Source organism: Solanum lycopersicum, chromosome 7, assembly GCF_036512215.1.
Source record: "Solanum lycopersicum chromosome 7, SLM_r2.1".
NCBI lineage: Eukaryota > Viridiplantae > Streptophyta > Magnoliopsida > Solanales > Solanaceae > Solanum > Solanum lycopersicum.
This window is the reverse complement of record NC_090806.1, coordinates 70,281,904-70,302,000: the sequence shown is the minus strand read 5'-3', so window position 1 is coordinate 70,302,000 and position 20,097 is coordinate 70,281,904. Positions and strand designations below refer to the sequence as shown.

General features: G+C 34.1%; 4 protein-coding genes, 1 long non-coding RNA gene and 2 other non-coding genes across 7 annotated transcripts; 5 read left to right on the top strand and 2 right to left on the bottom strand.

The window, feature by feature from the left end:
- Window positions 1–44: 44 nt before the first annotated feature.
- Window positions 45–1,383, bottom strand: LOC101257489 (uncharacterized). Its single transcript, XM_004244276.5, has one exon. The coding sequence runs from the start codon at window positions 542–544 to the stop codon at window positions 140–142; it is 405 nt and encodes a 134-aa protein (XP_004244324.1). The 5' UTR covers window positions 545–1,383; the 3' UTR covers window positions 45–139.
- A 5-nt stretch (window positions 1,384–1,388) lies between these two features.
- Window positions 1,389–3,867, top strand: LOC101259766 (pentatricopeptide repeat-containing protein At1g79080, chloroplastic). The gene has a single exon (XM_004243940.5). The coding sequence runs from the start codon at window positions 1,780–1,782 to the stop codon at window positions 3,511–3,513; it is 1,734 nt and encodes a 577-aa protein (XP_004243988.1). The 5' UTR covers window positions 1,389–1,779; the 3' UTR covers window positions 3,514–3,867.
- A 778-nt stretch (window positions 3,868–4,645) lies between these two features.
- On the bottom strand, window positions 4,646–6,456 carry LOC101260066 (uncharacterized). Its single transcript, XR_742520.4, has 2 exons — window positions 6,151–6,456; window positions 4,646–5,022 (listed from the first exon to the last, which is right to left on the bottom strand). It is a non-coding gene; the product is annotated as an uncharacterized lncRNA (long non-coding RNA).
- Window positions 6,457–8,011: 1,555 nt separating this feature from the next.
- LOC101260451 (uncharacterized) lies at window positions 8,012–11,488 on the top strand. Its single transcript, XM_010325911.4, has 4 exons — window positions 8,012–8,324; window positions 9,623–9,787; window positions 10,075–10,132; window positions 11,095–11,488. Exons 1-4 carry the CDS (start codon window positions 8,105–8,107, stop codon window positions 11,099–11,101), a joined length of 450 nt encoding a protein of 149 aa, XP_010324213.1. The 5' UTR covers window positions 8,012–8,104; the 3' UTR covers window positions 11,102–11,488.
- Window positions 11,489–12,993: 1,505 nt separating this feature from the next.
- Window positions 12,994–13,065, top strand: TRNAH-GUG (transfer RNA histidin (anticodon GUG)). The gene has a single exon. It is a non-coding gene; the product is annotated as a tRNA-His (tRNA).
- Window positions 13,066–15,516: 2,451 nt separating this feature from the next.
- On the top strand, window positions 15,517–17,163 carry LOC101260742 (uncharacterized). Its single transcript, XM_004243943.5, has one exon. The coding sequence runs from the start codon at window positions 15,722–15,724 to the stop codon at window positions 16,922–16,924; it is 1,203 nt and encodes a 400-aa protein (XP_004243991.1). The 5' UTR covers window positions 15,517–15,721; the 3' UTR covers window positions 16,925–17,163.
- A 313-nt stretch (window positions 17,164–17,476) lies between these two features.
- LOC112941956 (small nucleolar RNA Z122) lies at window positions 17,477–17,578 on the top strand. Its single transcript, XR_003247615.1, has one exon. It is a non-coding gene; the product is annotated as a small nucleolar RNA Z122 (small nucleolar RNA).
- The last annotated feature ends 2,519 nt before the right edge of the window (window positions 17,579–20,097 follow it).

Below are 20,097 nucleotides of genomic sequence, written 5' to 3'. Positions count from 1 at the left end.
TAGAATGAATTTTCTTTGATGTGTTCAAAATTAGCTAGACAATATTTAATTAGGTTAAAACTGTTTATTACTATTATCAACAGTACAAAAGGAACCAAAGATGCTTCACAAAAAGCTGATGATGAGGTGTAGTTGCAACTCAAGGAGGATTTGTTGTCCAATTATCAGCCTTGTTGCTATCAAACATGAGTGTTGCAGCTGCTGGAGGCAAATTGTTATCCATATTCTCATCATCATAAACATGAGTATCCTTTCCCTCCAGATCAGAAGAATCTGTAGGCTTCTCTTCTTGTTGGGATTGTTTTTGTTTGGCTGCTGCAATTTTTTGTGCACTTGAGGAGAGTTCAACAGGTTGAGAATCAGCAATCTTGCCTTGTTGATTCTCAATATTACGAACACTTGAGAATAGATCAACTGGTTGAGAGTCAGCAATTTTTCCTCCTTCAAGAGGAGTTCCTGCTTTGTACCTTATTCTAAGAGCATCATCTTCAGATAGTCTTGCTTGAGCTGTCCCATAAGTTATATCATCTTTGCTCTTTGCCATAACTTTAGCAAAAGATAACCCTTATTGTTTAACTATTCTCTATCGTTTTAGGTATATCATAGAATGGACTTGGTTTAATCAGTTCCATGCTGAGTTTTATAAGCAATGGCTGTTTCTGCAAGAGAGGGAGACAAGTGTTTCTACTTGTGAAAACGTGGACAGTCTATCTTGCTGCCTAATAGGGTATGTGTAATACTACTAACTTCTCGCGAAGCAATACGTAGCCTATATAACACATTCATAATTTATACTCGCTCCGGCCAAACATGTATATATATATATGTTCTCTTTAAAAAATCATTGTGAATGTGAATCTAATATAAGTGTCTTAAATATTGTTCAATTCTTTAAGCGATTCAAGCTAATTGACATTGTGTATATTCGTATTACGATGACATATTTAATGTAATCTATAAATAATGTTTTAAAATGATAATATTAGCTTATAAAGGTAAAGAGACTTATTATAATATACTCAATCATAATAATATTTATACAAGGGGCCCTTAGAAAATTTTATAATTTGTACATGATTAAAATACTATTTTATGTATATATAGTAGATGTTGAACCCCTTTTGTGAATTCATGCGTCTATTTTTTACGAATTTTGAACCTCTTATAGAAAATTCTGCATCGGCGTTTTTTTAATGTACCTACTTATTTTTGCATGATAAGTGCATCATTCCAATTTTCAAGCCATACCCAATATCATTTCCTCTTATCCTTTTCTTCCTATTAATTAATTGAGAAATGAAGTTTAAGGTTTAAGATGTGAATATTTAGTGAATTTATAATAGAAAATTTTAAAATAATGAATATTTCTACTATTATAGCTCGTCCATGGCCTTTTTTTATTCACAATCACACCAATAAAAGGGGACTCTCTCTGATTATTCCCTCACCCATCTTTTGGATAACACTGAGAGGGAGTGGACAGACACGACCCACACCACAGTAGAAGATGGAGCTGAACTGATGTAGTCCATTTTAAAAACTTTACAAAAAGAAAAAATCTGTTTCCTCTGGAACAGAATACTGTACAATTAGAGGGCAAGGAGAAGGAGAAGCTCTCTATTTTCATAAATGATCAAGAATGGCATAGATACCCTATATTGTATGTTCTTTTCTGCTGTTTCCTTGTCTATTTATTGTAGAGAGTTGACACTCAGATCATATTTTTGGTTTTTATGATTCATTTCTGGTTCCATTATAAATTTTTAGCTTCTTGATTTCATGGCAGTCCCATTAAATTCAGTATCCATAATAACAAATCCATCACCAGAAAATGCAAGAAATCCTCGTGGATTTTCTACCCACATACCAAAGTTCCTTCCTTTCTTCCAAAGTAGGAGCATTTCAAGAAATTTAGCTTCTTCCCATTTAAGTCCAGCTCTAAAAGAACAGCTACCAGTAGCTTCAAAGGGCAGTATTTTCACTCTGCCTAATTGGAGGTCAGGTAAAAATGACCCAAGAAACAAAGAACTTAGGCTTTATGATGCATTTTTGTATTTGGAATACATGGTGGGGAAGGGCCAAAAGCCTGATAAAACTCATGCAACTCAGCTTTTGTATGATCTGTGTAATTGTAATAAACTTAGGAAAGCTGCTAGAGTTATGGAAATGATGGTGAGTTCTGGTACTATACCTGATGCTGCTTCTTATACTTTCTTGGTGAATAACTTGTGTAAGAGAGGAAATGTCGGTCATGCTATGCAATTAGTTGATAAAATGGAGGAATATGGATATCCAACAAATACTGTGACTTACAATTCTCTTATAAGAGGACTTTGTATGAGGGGGAACCTGAACAAGAGCCTGCAATTTGTCGAAAAGTTGATTCAGAAAGGGTTGGTACCAAATGCATATACGTACTCTATATTGCTTGAGGCTAGTTATAAAGAAAAAGGGGTTAATGAAGCAATGTTACTTTTAGACAATATTATTGCCAAGGGTGGAAAGCCTAATTTGGTTAGTTACAATGTTCTCTTAACTGGGCTGTGCAAAGAAGGAAGAATAGATGAAGCTAAACAATTCTTTAGAAACTTGCCATCAAAAGGGTTTAATCCTAACGTTGTCAGCTATAATATCTTGTTGAGGAGCTTGTGTTTTGAAGGACGTTGGGAGGAAGCGAATGAGTTTCTGGCAGAGATGGTTGGAGAAGATCGTTCTCCATCGATTGTAACGTACAATATATTGATCAGTTCGCTTGCTCTTCATGGGCAAACGGATCATGCTATCAAGATTCTGGATGAAATGTACTTTGGAGAACAGTTCAAGCCAATTGCTGCTAGCTACAATCCGATAATTGCACGTCTCTGCAAAGATAGGAAAGTGGATGCAGTAATTAAGTGTCTCGACCAAATGTTAGAACGACATTGTAGTCCTAATGAGGGGACATATAATTCCATCGCTGTGCTGTGTGACGAAGGATTGGTTCACGAAGCCTTCTCAATTCTCCAAGCTTTGAGGATTAAACAAAGCTCCTCCAGTCATGATTTCTATAGAGCTGTGATTTCTGGTTTATGTAGGAAAGGAAACACATTTGCAGCATTTCAGCTTCTATATGACATGACAGCCCACGGATTTACTCCAGACTCTTACACCTATTCTTCATTGATCAGAGGATTATGCTTGGAAAAGATGTTGGTGGCTGCTGTCGATGTATTCTACATGATGGAAGAAAATGGATATAGGCCTGATGTTGACAATTTCAATGCGCTTGTGCTTGGACTATGCAAATCCAAAAGAACAGACTTGTCATTAAAGGTATTTGAGGACATGATCAGCAAAGGTTATATGCCTAATGAGATAACATATACCATTATAGTCGAAGGCATCATCCATGAAGATCACAAGGAGCTTGCATCAGTAGTCCTAAGGGAACTGCACCGGAAAGAAGTAATAAGTAGAAATACTGTTGAAAGACTTGCTATGCAATATGAGCTTGAAGATATGGCAGTATGCTGATCTTTCACAAAACCAATGGCTTGTGGTCACAGGATGAGAAACTAACAAAGGTTCTTCATTAGCAAATGCTAAATACACCAAATAAACAAAGTTATTCTCATGCTGTATGTCAGATGGTAACTTTACACAACTAATAAACCTTCGGGATAATTGGTTTTCAGATATGGTAGTTGATTCATAGTAGGCTTCAAATAGGTGAGTGGTGAAACTTGTCAATTCTCACTAGCTTACTCTTGCTACTCAATTGCTGTTACAAAAAAAGTTGTATATCTTTCTTTCTAGTGGCCTATTGCATGATAGAACAGACTGTATTTTCATTCTAATTGAAACCTTACAGCTTCTTTCCCCTTGAAATATTGTATATTAACTGAGTCTTACATGTAGAAAAACCAAAAATTCTTTTCATTACAGTGTTAATATTAATTTTTCTTAGGTTCAGTATCACGGTTCAGTGCCAATTCAGTTTTCTAACTTCAAGTGAAAGTGCCTTCTTCGGTCTCTTTAGTATAGTTTCTCTTGAGGAAAGAGGCAAAGCCTCGAGCATGCGCGAATGACACTTACCGTTACAGCATAACCTGTGTAATCTCACAAGTGGGATATAGAGAGAGTGAGGTGTACGTAGCCTTACCCATAGTTTTTGAAGGTAGATAGGTTGTTTCTATAGACCCTCAGCTCAACTGACACCCATGGTTAGTCTACGTAAATGTTAAGCATGAAAAAATTGGTGTCGCCCCAGGTGTAATGACATTCTTTTTCCACGTTTGAACATATTTGGTAAATTCTGCACTACTTGATCTAGTGAGTATTTTTACTGAAAAATGAAAATTTCCATCTTTTATGTTATACGTAGATATTGGACAAAGTCACCAAGCCTAATGTGTCTATTTACCCAGTTCAGATGGTTCATTCCATTCATTTGTTTATATTCGACAAATTTTAGGTGAACATGTTATTGTACGTTGATATGGTATAAATACATGCAATCAACATTATAGATGTTCTTCGAGACAACTCAGATTCAATACGCCTTGATATTCTTGAACCAAGCAAGCACAAGAATGATCATACTAGATCAAAACCAACCAGGGTTTCACTTCACACTTGTACATCATCAGAACATCACATGAAGTAATAACGTTCAAAGCCAAAATTTATTCAAATGAAATGTAACCCCAAACAAATAGAAATCCTCTTAAAAACGTCAGCTTGAAAGAGAACATTCAATATAACTCACATATATCCAACACAAACCAACATTCTTACTACCAATGCTTAAAACTAAAACTAAGCTCCTCCATAGAACATAGTAAATTAACTAATGCACAGCTTCAAACAACGGACAACCTCCATTCTTTGGAGCTGCCACAGAGATGGACAGCGATTATAAAAAGCAGCAGTTTCAACCAAGAAACCACAGTAGGCATCTGGACCCCTGCTGCTGCTCTACTTAGATCTCTGTCTCATCTTTCTGCGCTTCCTTTTCAGTCTCCTCATACGCTTCTTCTTCCACTGCATTTAAAATAAAAACATTAGTCGCTAGTACCACTACAATGGCACAAGAAAACAAAACCTTAGCAAACTCCCTGTTCGCAAAACAGGTTGATGGCATACTGCAGTGCCAACTGAGTTTTGACACAAACACTTTGTTGTCATCTAAAGAAGCTAAAAAACATATCACGTTGTCTTATCTTTCCTCTAAATCTTAAAGGCCACACTTTTCAGAACATTCATATGGAAAAGATATATTCCATGGAAGACAGGGAAGACACAAGATTTCAGAAGATTTCTACCCCAACACTAGATCTCGAAAGACCCAGCACGGTCCAACTTCAAACAAATACTAGAATATTTTATTGATAGGTGTTTGATAAGGTAAAAACAAGTACACTTGTAAAGCAACTGTGCATATTAATATAAAATTCAATGCATAAGATAACACCTTACCCAACCTTTTTGGTTAAGATCAAGAAAACTATGCAAGTTTAGAAAATGGGTCCGCTGGGGCAAAATAAATTTCACACCCCAAACACAATTTGAACCAAAGCACCATAGCTACTATTCTCAGATTGTGGGAATATACCATCGTAATTGACCTTGGACTCGTACTGTGTTCGACAAATTGCCCAAATAGCTTAGGTGATGTTTGATAGCTAACTTGTATCCCTACTCCCTATAATCACTATTGTTGTAGATTAAAATTGTAAAGGAGTATTTGAGCAAGTGTGGTACATATCAAAGTATGTAAACCTCCCACTTCAAGCATTCCTATACGAGGATCTTAAACAATATATCCTCTTGTGAGCTTCCATTCTACCTTATATGGTTTATAGTTTCTCAAAGTCTACAAATCATCTCCAACAATTACGATCACCATGAATCATGTGTCATAAATCTCCAAGCATGACACACTAGTTATCCTCAAGTAATCAGATAATGCAACTGAAAATACGATGTGTAAGAACAAATTCAACAAAAACAATAGTCAATAGATCCTTTAATCCATCATAGCAAACACAATAACAATTGCAAATATGAAGTTTAAGCAAAAACATAACTGAGTAGCAACAGAACTTTCAATTTCGAGCTTACAAAACCGAAAAAGATAACACGAAATGCACTTAGGATCAGAAAACAGACCTTTGCTCTCATGCTTGCTCAAAATTCACCGCCGACTCTCTCTTTACCTCGTCTTCCGCCGCCTCACGGTGCAAATGCGGCCTCCTCTTATATTTATAGGGTGGTAACAAACCCTAGCTCCTAGCAGGTGATTCTAGTAATTTGACCTTCGTTTTTTCTCTTTTCCTTTTTTCCTTTTTTATTATTTCTCAAATTAAATGATTTTGATTTTTGAGTGTTAAAATTACGAAAAAGAATAAGCAAACAAAGTAACATAAAAATTTAATGACTCAACCAAAAATAGTTAGAAAGTTATCCCAATATCTTAATTAGTTGGTAAATGCGAATCATTCATATTCATGTGCCAAAAATTAAAAGTCATTTTTTTCTTAAAAAAAAAAAATCGTACTATTTTCCTTTTGTTTAAATTCATGTGAAAAAAATTATTAAAACATATTTATGTTTTATGTAGTTTTGTTAATTTTATTCTTTTAAATATTTATAAAAAGTAATATTGATTATTGAGTTTATTAAAAACGATGCAATAAATTTAGTATATGATTACATCACAATAAATTTTATGTGGACAATAATGAGTTATACATAAATTTATAATCATCTCTAACAAATCTAATAACTTAATTTCTTGATGGGTAGAGTGTTCGCTATTTTGATCTTTTTCTACGTTGAGATCCTCCAATTGCTACAGTGATATGTAATGGCAGCTTCTGGTCATGACTATTGGCCTCTACTACAACCATAAGTTGACAACTCTAGCTAGCAATTATCGAGGTTCGACTTAGACGTCTAGAATAGATTTAAAATTTAATCTCCATTCGAGTTATATTAGAGAACTTTTTACTTTTATCAAACGTAAAATTTTTTATAAGTCCCTTGTTTTTTATTTTTTCTATGTAATCATTTAATTTATTAGTATAATTAAAAAGTCCCATGCTTATATTATTGTTATTGAAGATTTAATTATCTTGAACCATGAGTATCTAAGAACAACTTCGTGTTTCTGATTTTCATTCTAGTTATCTTATTAATGATACATTTTGTCGTGTTTTTGCCATAAAAATTCAAAAGTTGTATCATGATGAAGCAAAAATAAAACTATAATTCTTGCTAAAAAAACAAATCACACCCCTACAAAGTTATAAAAGCATATTGGAAGTAAAAATAATTTACGCAAATAAATAATTTTATTCTAGTTAATTAGCTAAGATAATTATAATTTAAATTAATATGGCTCATAACATAATTTTAGCTATAATTATATGTCACGTCTTCTATCTCCTCTGAAATACATATACAAATACAAATTACACATATAAATAGACAATTGTATGACAAATATACAAATACAATTAGTCTCTCTTGCTCTCCTTTCTTCTCCCTCATCCAATCTCACTTGCCTCTCTCCTCCCTCTCCCAATCTCGCTTTCTGATATACAAGTACATATGTATATAAGTTACATATATACAATTATCTAACAAATATATATATATACGGTTTGTCTCTCTCCACTCTCTGCGCTCCCTCACTCGCCTCTGACCTCCCTCTCCTAGACTCGCTTGCCTTTCTCTTCCCTCTCCCAGTTCCTCTCGCCTTTCTCCTCCCTCTCTTATCTCGCTTGCCAGATATACAAATGCATATGTATATCAAATCAATTACATATATACAATTATTTTTGCAGATATACGTATATACAATTCACTTCTATAATTTTTTGCCATTCTCCAATCTCGCTTGCTTACCTCTCTCCTCCTTAACATGTAGCTACAAATTATAATTAACAAACTATAATTATAATTATGATACATAATTAACTTTGAGAGACTATATCCAAAAATTCCCCTCACTAAGCAAATTTCTCTATTTTTCATTATTAAGGAGGAATAACTATAATTAAGGCGAATTCTTAATTATTTTTCTTTTTGACATTCCTGCTGACGAGTACCGGGAAATACAATGTCGAACGAAGCCCCAGCAAAACCACCGTGCGACACACCGGAGCATGACTCAGCCGGCGTCAACGGCTTTGACATCAACAACGACACTTCAAGTACTGCCTTAGCAAAGGGCCTTTCCACTATAATATCTTCTCTAATCCGGGAATTTGATGATAGTGCTGCCGCCACCTCTCGTAGTCAAGATCAACTCTCTTCCACCCTCGATCGTCTCACTGGAGGTAGAACTCATCACCTTCTTCTAATTGTATTCAATGGACTTAATTTCGACATTTATTTTTGATGCTCTGTTTAATTGGATTTAGGGATCCATTTACTGTTTTACATTTCATTTTTGTTACCAATTGTTATTGAATAGTTTAAAGTGGGAAGCTTTGACAAGAGGGGCTTGTTCGGATGATAAGCACCCTCCACCTTTAATCCTAGAGTTGTGGGTTCAGTTACCAGTGGAGCAAAACGGGTGGGAGCTCCAGGGGATGGATTATAAAAATAAAAAGTAGGAAGATTTGCAAAAAGAATTGTTCTATTGACGGCACATCTTAGAAAGAGTCCAAATAATCTTTACTAAGATGGTTGTTCCAACTGAATAGCTGAATGGTTGAGTCACAGGAGTAACAATCCAGCTGCAATATGATGTGCAGGCTTACCCAAACAGATGTGGTTGCAATGTATCAAGTTGTTCAATGGATTGGTCGAGATGAGCATAAGATGCCGTCACACCATTGTCATGTTAGAGAAATCACCAGGGTTGGGGCGTGTGTGTGTGCTGGGAGGCAATAGCTGTATATGTAATTTTGTTTGCACCTTCTAGTTTCATTTGCAGCTCACCATTGTTTCCTTGAGAATGAATACAATCACTTTCTTCTTCTTTTTTGCTGTTGCTATATGATATATTATAAGTTCTCATTGAACCATAAAGCTAAAGGAGAAAAAAAAAAGAAATACACACTGCTCTCGTAGATATTAACAGAAGGCTAATAACATTGTTGGCTGTACAAAGGTCAATCTTTATTCCATACATTTTGAAAAGTCAAATTAACTTAGTGGGCTATATTTCAGCGTGTGAAAAAAAAGAGAGTTTAAGATATCTTGAAATAATATTAACTTGCCACTTTTTTAAAAATAGATATCTTGAAATAACTTTTTGGCTCCTTCCTCTCCCTTTGGTATGTACAGTGAGACTTTTGTGTTCTCTATGTAAAGTAGAGATGTCGTCCGTGCTCCTTTATGCCTGATTATTAGTGGCGACAATTGCATTGGAAAAAGGATGTAAAACTGTATTTCCTTAAGTTTTGTTACTACATGTCGATTGCATCAGACCAATCTAATTGCCATGGGCTAACTAACTATTACATGCTCTACAGATGCAAGAGAAATCACCGTTCTACATAATATCTAAAAGTATTAAAAAGGATATTAGGAATAAAGATCCAGGTTGCTAAGTCTGGTGTTTAATCGAAGATTCTGCTTTTATGTGATTAATTTTCTTGTTCTTTCTTGGTCCTGCTTCTACCTGCAGAGCTTGACAAGCTGCTGGAAGATGCCCCATTGCCTTTTATCATGCAGCATGCTGCCAGAATTTCTGGTGTTAGGAAAAGAATTACATCGTTGAACTCACTTTTGAAGTCTATACAGAGGCGTCTTGATAATATCGACCACACATTATCTGCTGGTTTGTTACATGGTACACTTATTTTTTTCTTGATACATCTTATGTCAAGTTTTTCATGGAAATTCAATTAGGATGTGTGCAGGTTCTTAATACTTTGTACTCCGCTATGAATGCTTTACTTGTGTAATCTTTCAAATAGTTCTGTACATGAATTTGGTATTATGTCCAAGCTGTAGGACATAAAAGTTCAATGGAACAGTAATTCCATAATATATCTTGGAAATTAATTTTTCCACGGGGTATATAGCGTTTTGAAGGAAGCTTATATCCACTAATGCTTTTGTTGTATCTTTTTGCAGAGAAGTCCTCAGGGGATGGTGGGCGAGACCATGAGAATCATAAGTCTTCATTGAAGAGGTAATGCTGTTTCTGGTGTTCGATGAACATATAATTTTCTCACCTGGGATTTACGTGAGTGAGAACATTTACGAGCTGTAGGAGTTTGATTTGTGATATATTTCCTAGTCTCTTGATGCAAAAAGGTAATCGAGGTTCATCGGGTCATATCTACTTATCCCTTAAACATTTGTTAGGATCTAGAACACGAAATTCTAGTGCATTAGTTGATTTTTCTATGAACCTCTTACTTTTTAAAAACAGTTTTCCTCCCCAAGAGGACATCAGAATCTAGTATGATAGACAGACATAGCTGAGCGTCAATAAGCCAGTGATCCACACAGTCTCCGCTTATTTGTACAGTTATGGAAGCAGGAGGAACAGGTTACTTCCACTGTTTGGTGGAGAAAGTTACTGGTAAATCTTGACCTCCCATTCTGAGATGCCTATCTCACTCGATAAAGAAAAAAGAAAAAACACTCCATTCTTATCTTCAGAGCAGTAATTCTAAGTAAATGTCTCAGTAGTTTTGGCCAAGTTGGGAAGTTTAACATGTAAAACAAGACAACGAGGGTCCAAAATAGGAGGCATATCATGCATAATAAGTGATACCCACACCTGGAAGAGATTACAGGTAGAGCCTGCTAACATAAACTTTTTCCAGACATATTTGGAATCAATGATATCTTCTGAGTTCTTACTATCTAACCTTTCCCAGTGTGTGTCAAATGAATTAATTCAGTGTAATCATTTTGTCTTGTGTTTCAATATCTTGGTGCTGCAATTGGATTGCTGAGAAAATCATTTGTAATTTGGAGCATTATTGAAGTGTGTAATATTACTGAAGCATGCAACATGTGATAATCTTTAGATGAGCTAAATCTTTTCGAGGTGTTGCCTTCATAATGTCTAAAAGGAAGTGTATGAGTTTTATGTCATTGACTAGCCTCTAAATCAGTTACTATGTGGTTGTTTTGGGGCAGTTCATGATCAAAATCCAGGAGAAGATTCAAATGTCCTTCGCAGTGCCCGTAGAAATCTCCTTCTGATTGCAAGCATTTGGAACTGATTCAGCCTTGTGGTGTAAAAGGTAGTCTGATGCATGAGGTTATAACACACTGCGTTCTGAAAAGATGTTCTTTTACCTGTCAAAAAATTGCATGGTTTCAGCTCTGTGCCATACTACGTCTGAGTTGTCCAGGAAAGCAAAACATTATAAAATGGAAAACCTATGGTGACTGTTTTAGCAGCTCAGCTGGTGTAGGCCTTTAGGGCAATTTGAAGGGTGTATCTTTGTTAAACTTAATTCTTATATTCTGCTCAGGAACATAATTTAAATTGTTTTGCATTATATCAGATGTGTCCTTTGTTTTACAACTACAAGTTCAGTATATGATGTGTATTCATCATTTTGTAATTGACAAAACCAGTGATTGGTTCTGAAAACATAGCTCATCTCTCTCGTTGTTTGACAATGGTCATTAACGAGAGAACTATTATGCTTAAAATCAAATATCACCATCTACTTAAAGCAAGAATTTGCTATAACACATCTAGATGGTCTGTTTTCAGTTTGTGAAAAGCCCAATACTCAACAATGTAAGGCACATTGAACTTCTTGGTTGAATTCACAAAAATAATTATATGAAAAATCTATATAATAAAGTTATGAGGTAGTTTAACAACCATTTAATTTCAACTTAAAACCAAGAAAATTGAACACATAGGTGTCCACCAAGAAACTACAATATCTAGGTGATGGTAAACTAACATCAACAACAGTCTGCCCCTAACCTCCAAGAGTTTCCAAACTAACCAATCAAAAGTCCAAAACCAACAAATTAAATCTTAACCAAACTCCCACTATAAATACCTTAATTCCTAGTTACTTTCTCATCACCATCAAACAAAATCTCAAACACAATACATAAAGAAGAAAAACTATGGCTAGAAACACATACACTTGCATCTTCATAGTTGCTATCATCTCCTTAGCACTTGGTGGGAAATCTGAAGCTGGTCGTAATCTATTGCAAACCAATAACCCAAGTTTTCCAACTATACCAGGCATGCCAAATATTCCATCATTTCCAAAAATTGGGTCAATGCCACCAATGCCATCATTTCCAAAAATCCCAACTTCTATTCCATCTATCCCATTTTTCACTCCACCACCTCCTAAGAACTAATTAAGTAGATTAGTCTACTTAATTATATTTGATTGTGATTTATACTGTTTGTGCTGTTCCTTTGTTTTGTTGATGATATGATTTGGATTTCCATTAGTTGTGTTATTAGTATTCAGGCTATTTGTCTTTGTGTACGTCCTGGGGACTATATATAGTTTGGTGCTATATCATATTTCTATATGTAATTTTACAATTTCGTTTGTGTCACCTTTATTTATGATACACACTTTTATCATTTCATTTTTTTTTTTGTTACAATTAAAAGACAAATTACATAAATTGCTTATAAGAAATACGGCTAATATTAGGATAGGTTCTTGAGTACCTTAACATTCTGAATGCTCTATCAACAAACAAAAGGGGGCATATAAATTCGTTAATGATATATCCTAATTTGAGTCACCATATTTACGAATCTCAAAGTCCATTCAATATGCAAATGTGAAAATGTGTCTATCACGTTGTACTAATTATTTTCTTAATTGATAACTATACTATTATCTGACTTATTCCTGACTACAAGTTTCAAAACTCATTCTTCGTGATTAATCAAACAAGCCGCCTAGTACTAGATCCACGTCCTAATTCTAAACTTAGCAAGTTGCACAATTGTGACATGTTAGCTTAGAAGGGGAAAAAAGATATATAAATAGTATTATACTAATTCGTTTATTGAAACATATAATCAACAAAGTGGCTGTAGTTTAGTGGTGAGAATTCCACGTTGTGGCCGTGGAGACCTGGGCTCGAATCCCAGCAGCCACACTTCACTCTTTTTTGAAAAAATAAAATAAAATCGTACATATTATGACTATACATTGAAGACAATAATATAATTGAACACTTTACTCTTTTTTGAAAAAAAAAAAATCATACATATTATGACTATACATTGAAGACAATAATATAATTGAACCCATTTAATTATTAAGTCCTACGTAACATTTCAATGACCAAGACTTAAGCTTAACAAATTATTTCTACAACTCTAATGTTAAAAGAACAAGACTAGGACCTAGATAGAAAAATGTGTATGTATGCCTTTTTATTAGCCCAATGCTTAACAAAGTGAGGCAAATTATAATTCTACATTGAATTCACGAAAATAATCATGGAAAATCTATAATAAAGTAATTTATATAGCAACCATTTAATTTCAACTTACAATATTGACCACACATACAGAAATAGGTGTCCACCAAGCAACTAAAACATGACAATTGGTTCAATAACACCAAGGTAAGTGTTCATGGCTATTTATAAATTTACAATCAAGTTTTTCCAACAAATATAACACTGAAAATAAGGTTTGGAGTTAGCCATGACAAACATTTCATTTTCTCATTAACTGGGAACCTAGAAAAGTGATATTATTCATATAGTTGTAAAGTTTGAAGCCAGAAAATAATTATTCAAAAGAAGAATATTTTTATGTCTTAATGACAAAAGAAAAATGTCTATTCCATAAAAGTGAAGACAAAATTTGGTAGTTTACTTAAATAAAGCAAAAGCCTTCACGTGAAACCATATAAATGGAAAATAATCTTACATTCCCCTCCAATCTAAAAAACAAAAATACACATGAAAATTTAAAAATTTCCTCATAAGCAAACAAGCTTACTATGATACTCCTTGTTAACAAATCAAACAACAAGAACATGATTATCTATCTTCAAATTGTTCTATTCTAAGTTTGGCACATGGAGTTAGCAGCAATAAATAATACTTTATATTAATTAATCGATTTGAAAGAACAAAGTATAGTAATCAAAGATAGTGATCTCCAAACTAAAAAGCAAATGAACAAGTTGTATAATGATGAGTATTTCACCTGACAAAGCAAATAAACAAATTAAAAGGCTTCGTTCAAAAACAATTTCTCTACGTTCATAAGTTAGGAACAAAATCTATGTTTATATACGTCATTTCGATTCAAATTTACCTATAAAATTATACTAGATATATGTTGTTTGTGTAAATAAGATCACATTTTTACTAACTATTTTCGTAAAAATCTCAAAAGTATCAAATCTCTTTATAAGAAATACTATCCCGTTCACTTTTACTTATCACTTATTTCCTAAAATAAATTTTCATTTTTATTTGTTAACTTTTGACTTATTAAGAAAAAATAGTATATATTTTTTTTTGCATGTTTTACTCTCAATACTAAATATTTATATTCAAATCATTAATTGTATTTTTAATATTTAAGTGAGATAAGTTGAAGTATAACAAGTAAAAACGAACGAAGAAAGTTGAGAGCAGTACACTTAAATTATTAAACTAGGTTCTAAAAACATCCAATGTGTTTTAAGTAAACGAGGTATACTTTTAACAGCAACCTAGAATTGCTAGTGTTGTATTTATCCAAATAATGCAGTCAAGTTGGAGAGGTCTTCAAGGCATATCTTAACATAACAACAACTAACTTTCTCGTAAAAAATGAAACTCAAAACTTTTTGCACAAAACAAAAAAGGTAGACTGTAAGCTATAAAAATTACTCCACATGAGAGTGTGCACTTTTATACGAGAGGAATGGATTAGTATATAAAATTGTGATCAGATCAATATACGATGCAAATGAAAGTAACAAAAATGAGAATGTTGAAAAGAATATGTATAATCATGAATGAAATTATTCACGAAAAAGTGAAAATAATTTTATAATAAACAAAATGAGAGAAAATAGACTTAGATAATTCGAGAAAGTTAATATCCATACTTACTAATGTTTTTTCCTATCAAATGCCAGTTTATAAAATCAGGTTCTAACATTTAATAATGTTTCACTACACTTACTACTTACTAATTAGCTAATCCAACAGATCTCTTCACTATTTATTAATTTAAGTTGATTAAAAGCAAAGTGACCAGAACGCAGTTGAGTGTCTGCTTCCGCGAACCATCCTAATTTTGCCCTCTTCCTCTCAATATATTATATATAATAATTTCTTTACAACGGTAATTACCTATTTAATATTTTTTAATTTTTTGCTTCAGATAAAATTTGAATAAAAAAATAAAAACGAATATTAATGTGCCCGCCATGATCCCCAAAACTATCCCGCTTTTTCAGTTTGGGCTTTTTGGACATCGATTTGGGCTTTTTAAATCTTTGACCACATAATCCACGTGTCAACACCCCATTTGTTGTAATACAATGGACCCACCTGTTTCTGATGTTTCTATTTATGTGCTCCCCCTTCACATATAATGCCACTGGGACACAGTCTCCCTGCTGCTTACTGCTAAACAATGGAGCGCCACATACACAAACACTATTCATAAACCCTAGCTACCTATTCTCTTGCTTTGCATTTTTTTGGGATCTTTGACTCTTTCTTTTTATATATATATATATTCCATTCTGTAATCGTTACGTTAACGTTTCTTCTATTTGTATGTACGCCGGAAATTATGGCTTCAGCTTGCGTTAACAAAATGGGTATGTCGCCGGAGAAGTTTTTGGATTGTTCTCCGGCTGCGAAGTACAAGTCATATGGTTGGTTAAGTCCAAGGATGTCATTTAGTAGGGACGGCGAAGCTTCCAAGGTTGCCGGAGCTAAGCAGACGAGTGTTGAAAATGATAAGGTGGAGGAATTAGATCCAGAAGTTTCGAAAGATATGGGCGATTTTGAGTTTTGCCTTGAAGATCCGGTAAATATGCTGCCAGCTGATGAGCTTTTTTTCGATGGAAAGCTGGTGCCGCTTCATCTCTCTATGATCCGTCCTGCTGCTACGACGTCGGCTGCTGTTTCCGCATCACCGGATACACCTCAAGTTCGGATGAGAAATGAGATTTGTAATGCGGATCCTTATTTGTTCTCTCCGAAAGCACCGAGGTGTACTACACGATGGAGGGAGCTTCTAGGCTTGAAGAAACAGAATCAGAACAACAGTGCCAAGCAGGAAACTCAGAGAACCTCGTCGTTACCGAGCAGTGCTGCTCATAAATCCCTGAAAAATTTCCTTCATCGCAACTCAAAGTCCTTAAGCTCTTCTCTAGACTCGTCTCTTCACCTTCCGTTGTTGAAGGACTCTGATACAGAGTCCGTTTCGATTTCTTCTCGATTATCTCTTTCATCTTCCTCTTCTGGCCATGACTACGATGATCTTCCTAGACTCTCGCTTGATTCAGATAAACCGAACAGTTACTCTCGAAATGCAAATCATATCTCTAGTCACCGCAGGGTTCGTGTTGTGAAGTATAGAGTGTCGTCATCAGAGAATCCCCTTGCTAATAGAGCTAGCAGAAGCCCAGTTCGTAAACAATCAGACTCTAGTGTCACCACTGTTCGAGGAGCCTCTGTTGATAGTCCTCGCATGAATTCGTCGGGTAAGATTGTTTTCCACAGCCTAGAAAGAAGTTCAAGCAGTCCGAGCACCTTCAATGGTGGACCCAGGTATAAACACAGAGGAATGGAGAGATCTTATTCAGCTAATGTCCGTGTTACGCCTGTTCTCAATGTCCCCGTTTGTTCCCTTAGAGGTTCTTCAAAATCAGGGGTCTTCGGATTTCCTCTGTTTTCTTCTTCATCTTCATCTTCTGCTGTAAGCGGAAACAAAGCAGGACACCATCACAGTAACATCAGACCCAGAACAGATCGCATCAAAGAATGAAAGTTTTTTAGGCTAGAAACTTGGTAATTATTACCCTTTTTCCGTTAGATTTTTGAGGGTTTTTTTTTTCATGCAATTTTTCCAGATTTCTACAGGCTTAGGAAAAAAAAATCATGTAAATATGCGGGCAACTCTTAGCTTGTTTTACTTCCATTGTTCTCTTCTTCTTTGCTAACTCTGATGTTGAAAGCTAATGTTTTTGATTTTTTTTTTATGAAATCTTATTATTATTATTATTATATTTGTTGTACCTGAAAGCTATGGGAATCTCTGTTCTACTTTTCCTAAAAGTTCATCCCTTTCTTTTCATTGTTGAATGAATCATGAATCATGAAATGATGTTTATGTGTGCTAAAGCGTTTGACGACCACGCGCCATGGATGGTCGTGATGATTGTATTTAAGATCACTGTAGCATTTTCTGGTCACAAGGAAGAAGGTAACGTGACATGCATTGGCATCTTTCTCTGCTATGCTCTACTGGAAATATTATTTCTTCTAATATTATTCATTTTTGTTTTTTTATTCTCTTTTAACTTTTTTCGTGTTGAAATTTGGGAAATGCTGAGTGCTATTTTTTTTTTGAATACACACACTGAGAAGATGGCAGGTTTTGCTGATCAATCTGTTTTTTGCACGTCAGTCTGATCCCTTAGCTACTACACTTTATAAGGACCTGTATGTAGTATTATTAGGAAAATAATAATATATTCGATATAATTTAAAAACGCAATGAACTCGTAAAGATTGGATAATTGATACATATGCGGTGCTAGCATGTGGAAACTCTGCATCTACAGTCCCATTAAATGTTGTTCGAGAACACCTTTCTCTACTCTAACACTCAATTCCTCTCTTTTTTTCAGCTAAAAGACTTAGGAATTGGATGTTTATGTTAAATCAACATGATTTTTATCTTAAACAAAGCAGTGATTTTTACCGCAGGGCGGGGATGTTGCAGCTTTTGCAAGTAAATATAACATGGAATTTGTTAATCCAAAATAGTAACCATTCTTTTTCTACTTGAAGACAAGATAGAAAAAAAGTGGGGAAGAGCTGAAGGAGGTCCATGCATGTGTGAATTTTGTAGTGTAAAATATCAGATAAAGATATAACAGTTCTTTCTATTGTCGTTGTCTCCATCCTATTTAAAATCTAAATTATGTAAATTGATGGAAGAGTACCAATTGATTCCAATAAATTGACCATTCCTTTGTTTTGGTTAACGGTTCAGAATTTAAATGCTATAGGTTTTGATCGGTAGAGAGCGCGAATTGTGTGATTGGATCCTTTCACCGTTCTTATCCACTTTTAATGTATGTTGCTCGATTTCTTTAGAGTCCTGCAAAATATACGTCCGATTCTTTAGTATACTATGAGTACAGGTATAGCTCCTCATCACTGACTAGTCAATTTTTCTTTGTATTGAAAGTGTGAAATTTTACAAATTTCTCGATTTTATCTGCTTGGAATTTCCATGATAAGTTGCTCGACTTTGACCAATGGTTTTTACAATGGACTCATAGGGTTACTCACTCAGATATCGGCATTGGCAATACAAAAATTTGCTCTAAAACTCAAATTACATGTTGTAAAATTTATAAAAAAAATGCTCTAATCTGTTGTGTGAAAGAGAGTATTATTGAATTTTGATATAGACATTGAATGTGCAGATTTAGTGTTAAGTAGCATAGTGTTAGTGGAGCAGCCTAAAGGTTCTTTTCTAGTGCCCGTAAAGGAAAAAGTGATACAGAGAGAAAATTTAACCGATTCTCTCCGTAGCATTTACTATACAATTGTCGCAGTAGTCGATGTTGCAGTTGCAGCCTTAGCTTCCAATATTCGTTTGCATTTTGGTCATCATCATTCATCCACCTCTTAAATACCCCGTGTCTCAAAATCATATCTAAGATCGTATTTATCAAATTATAATTTCACAAATTTTTAATTTTTTTTTTGATTTCAAATAGAAATTTCTACTACATATCTAAGCTCTAAAGTAGGGAGACATACAAAAAATTTAATGACAATAGATATATGTTAAGTAGCAGCGCCCAAATGAACAACCTAACACATAAATTTCAATAAACACAAATTTAAATGAATCCGATTAAAAATATAATCTACACGGTATGAGTAAAGGAAAGAGCCACCGAGTGAGGTTTCACCTTGAGGTGCACATGCAAACATCAATAAAATCTGTGTAAATTATTGAAAAATATTAGTATCTGAGAAAAGGTGTTTTGGGAACAAAAGCATATAGTATTAGAATAGTTTAATTATGAAATTAGTGGATTAGCATGTACTTAAGCAACTAACGAGCAAACCAAAGACAAATATTAGAATTGAAAAAAGCTGATGTACAAGTTGTTGTTTAGTTTAGACAGTGAGGCAAACTCCCTGCAGCCTGCCTTAATTTTATCAACCATACCTTTGTTTTTTCTTCTTTTTCTTTAACCTTTGCTTAATAATATAATGTATTGATTTGTCTACATTCTTAAATATATAATATGGTTGCACAGTGAATTTGTCTGTCTTTATATATAAATATATAAAAAAAATCAATAGTAGAGTTGTTAATATATACAGTGTCTCTTTCTTAGTTCCAAAGGAGACATATAGATTGAGGAAATGTCTTGGGTGAATGCAATATATTTGTCTTGTGGTGAATGGAATGAGCCAATATTGTTTTTTGTCATACTTGAGGTTTTCTCATTCAGATTTGAATAAATGCATTTTTTAATTATGATTTATGATAAAAGTTTTAAATTAGCTCAAGATTTAAATACACTTAGAGTTCATATAATTATCTCCGATAATAACATATTTCATTGATAATTTATAAGCTCTGTCTAGAAAGGATAGTATCTACATATATCTAGATGTATTTTCCATGTCTCCACATTTGTTCAATGTATACATCAGAATATTATAATTATGATTATGATAAAGTTTTAAATTACCTCAAGGTTTAACACTTACGGTTCATTTAGTATAATTTAATAAGCGAGGTTCGAAAAAAATAATGTGTATGCACATTTAGCTAACTTCTACTATCTAATAAAGTTGGAAAGATTATTTAAAAAATAAATAAAATCCGACTCAATTCATATATATATCGTCAGAGTAATTTGGAATATACCACCAGAGCCCATAGATATGCTATTATTACTA

Excerpts from the sequence above, each read along its gene's own strand:
- LOC101257489 (XM_004244276.5), bottom strand. The coding sequence starts at position 544 with ATGGCAAAGAGCAAAGATGATATAACTTATGGGACAGCTCAAGCAAGA.
- LOC101259766 (XM_004243940.5), top strand. The coding sequence starts at position 1,780 with ATGGCAGTCCCATTAAATTCAGTATCCATAATAACAAATCCATCACCA.
- LOC101260451 (XM_010325911.4), top strand. The coding sequence starts at position 8,105 with ATGTCGAACGAAGCCCCAGCAAAACCACCGTGCGACACACCGGAGCAT. Across the intron at positions 8,325-9,622 it reads CCTCGATCGTCTCACTGGAG|AGCTTGACAAGCTGCTGGAA; the intron begins GTAGAACTCATC and ends TTCTACCTGCAG. Across the intron at positions 9,788-10,074 it reads ATCTGCTGGTTTGTTACATG|AGAAGTCCTCAGGGGATGGT; the intron begins GTACACTTATTT and ends ATCTTTTTGCAG.
- LOC101260742 (XM_004243943.5), top strand. The coding sequence starts at position 15,722 with ATGGCTTCAGCTTGCGTTAACAAAATGGGTATGTCGCCGGAGAAGTTT.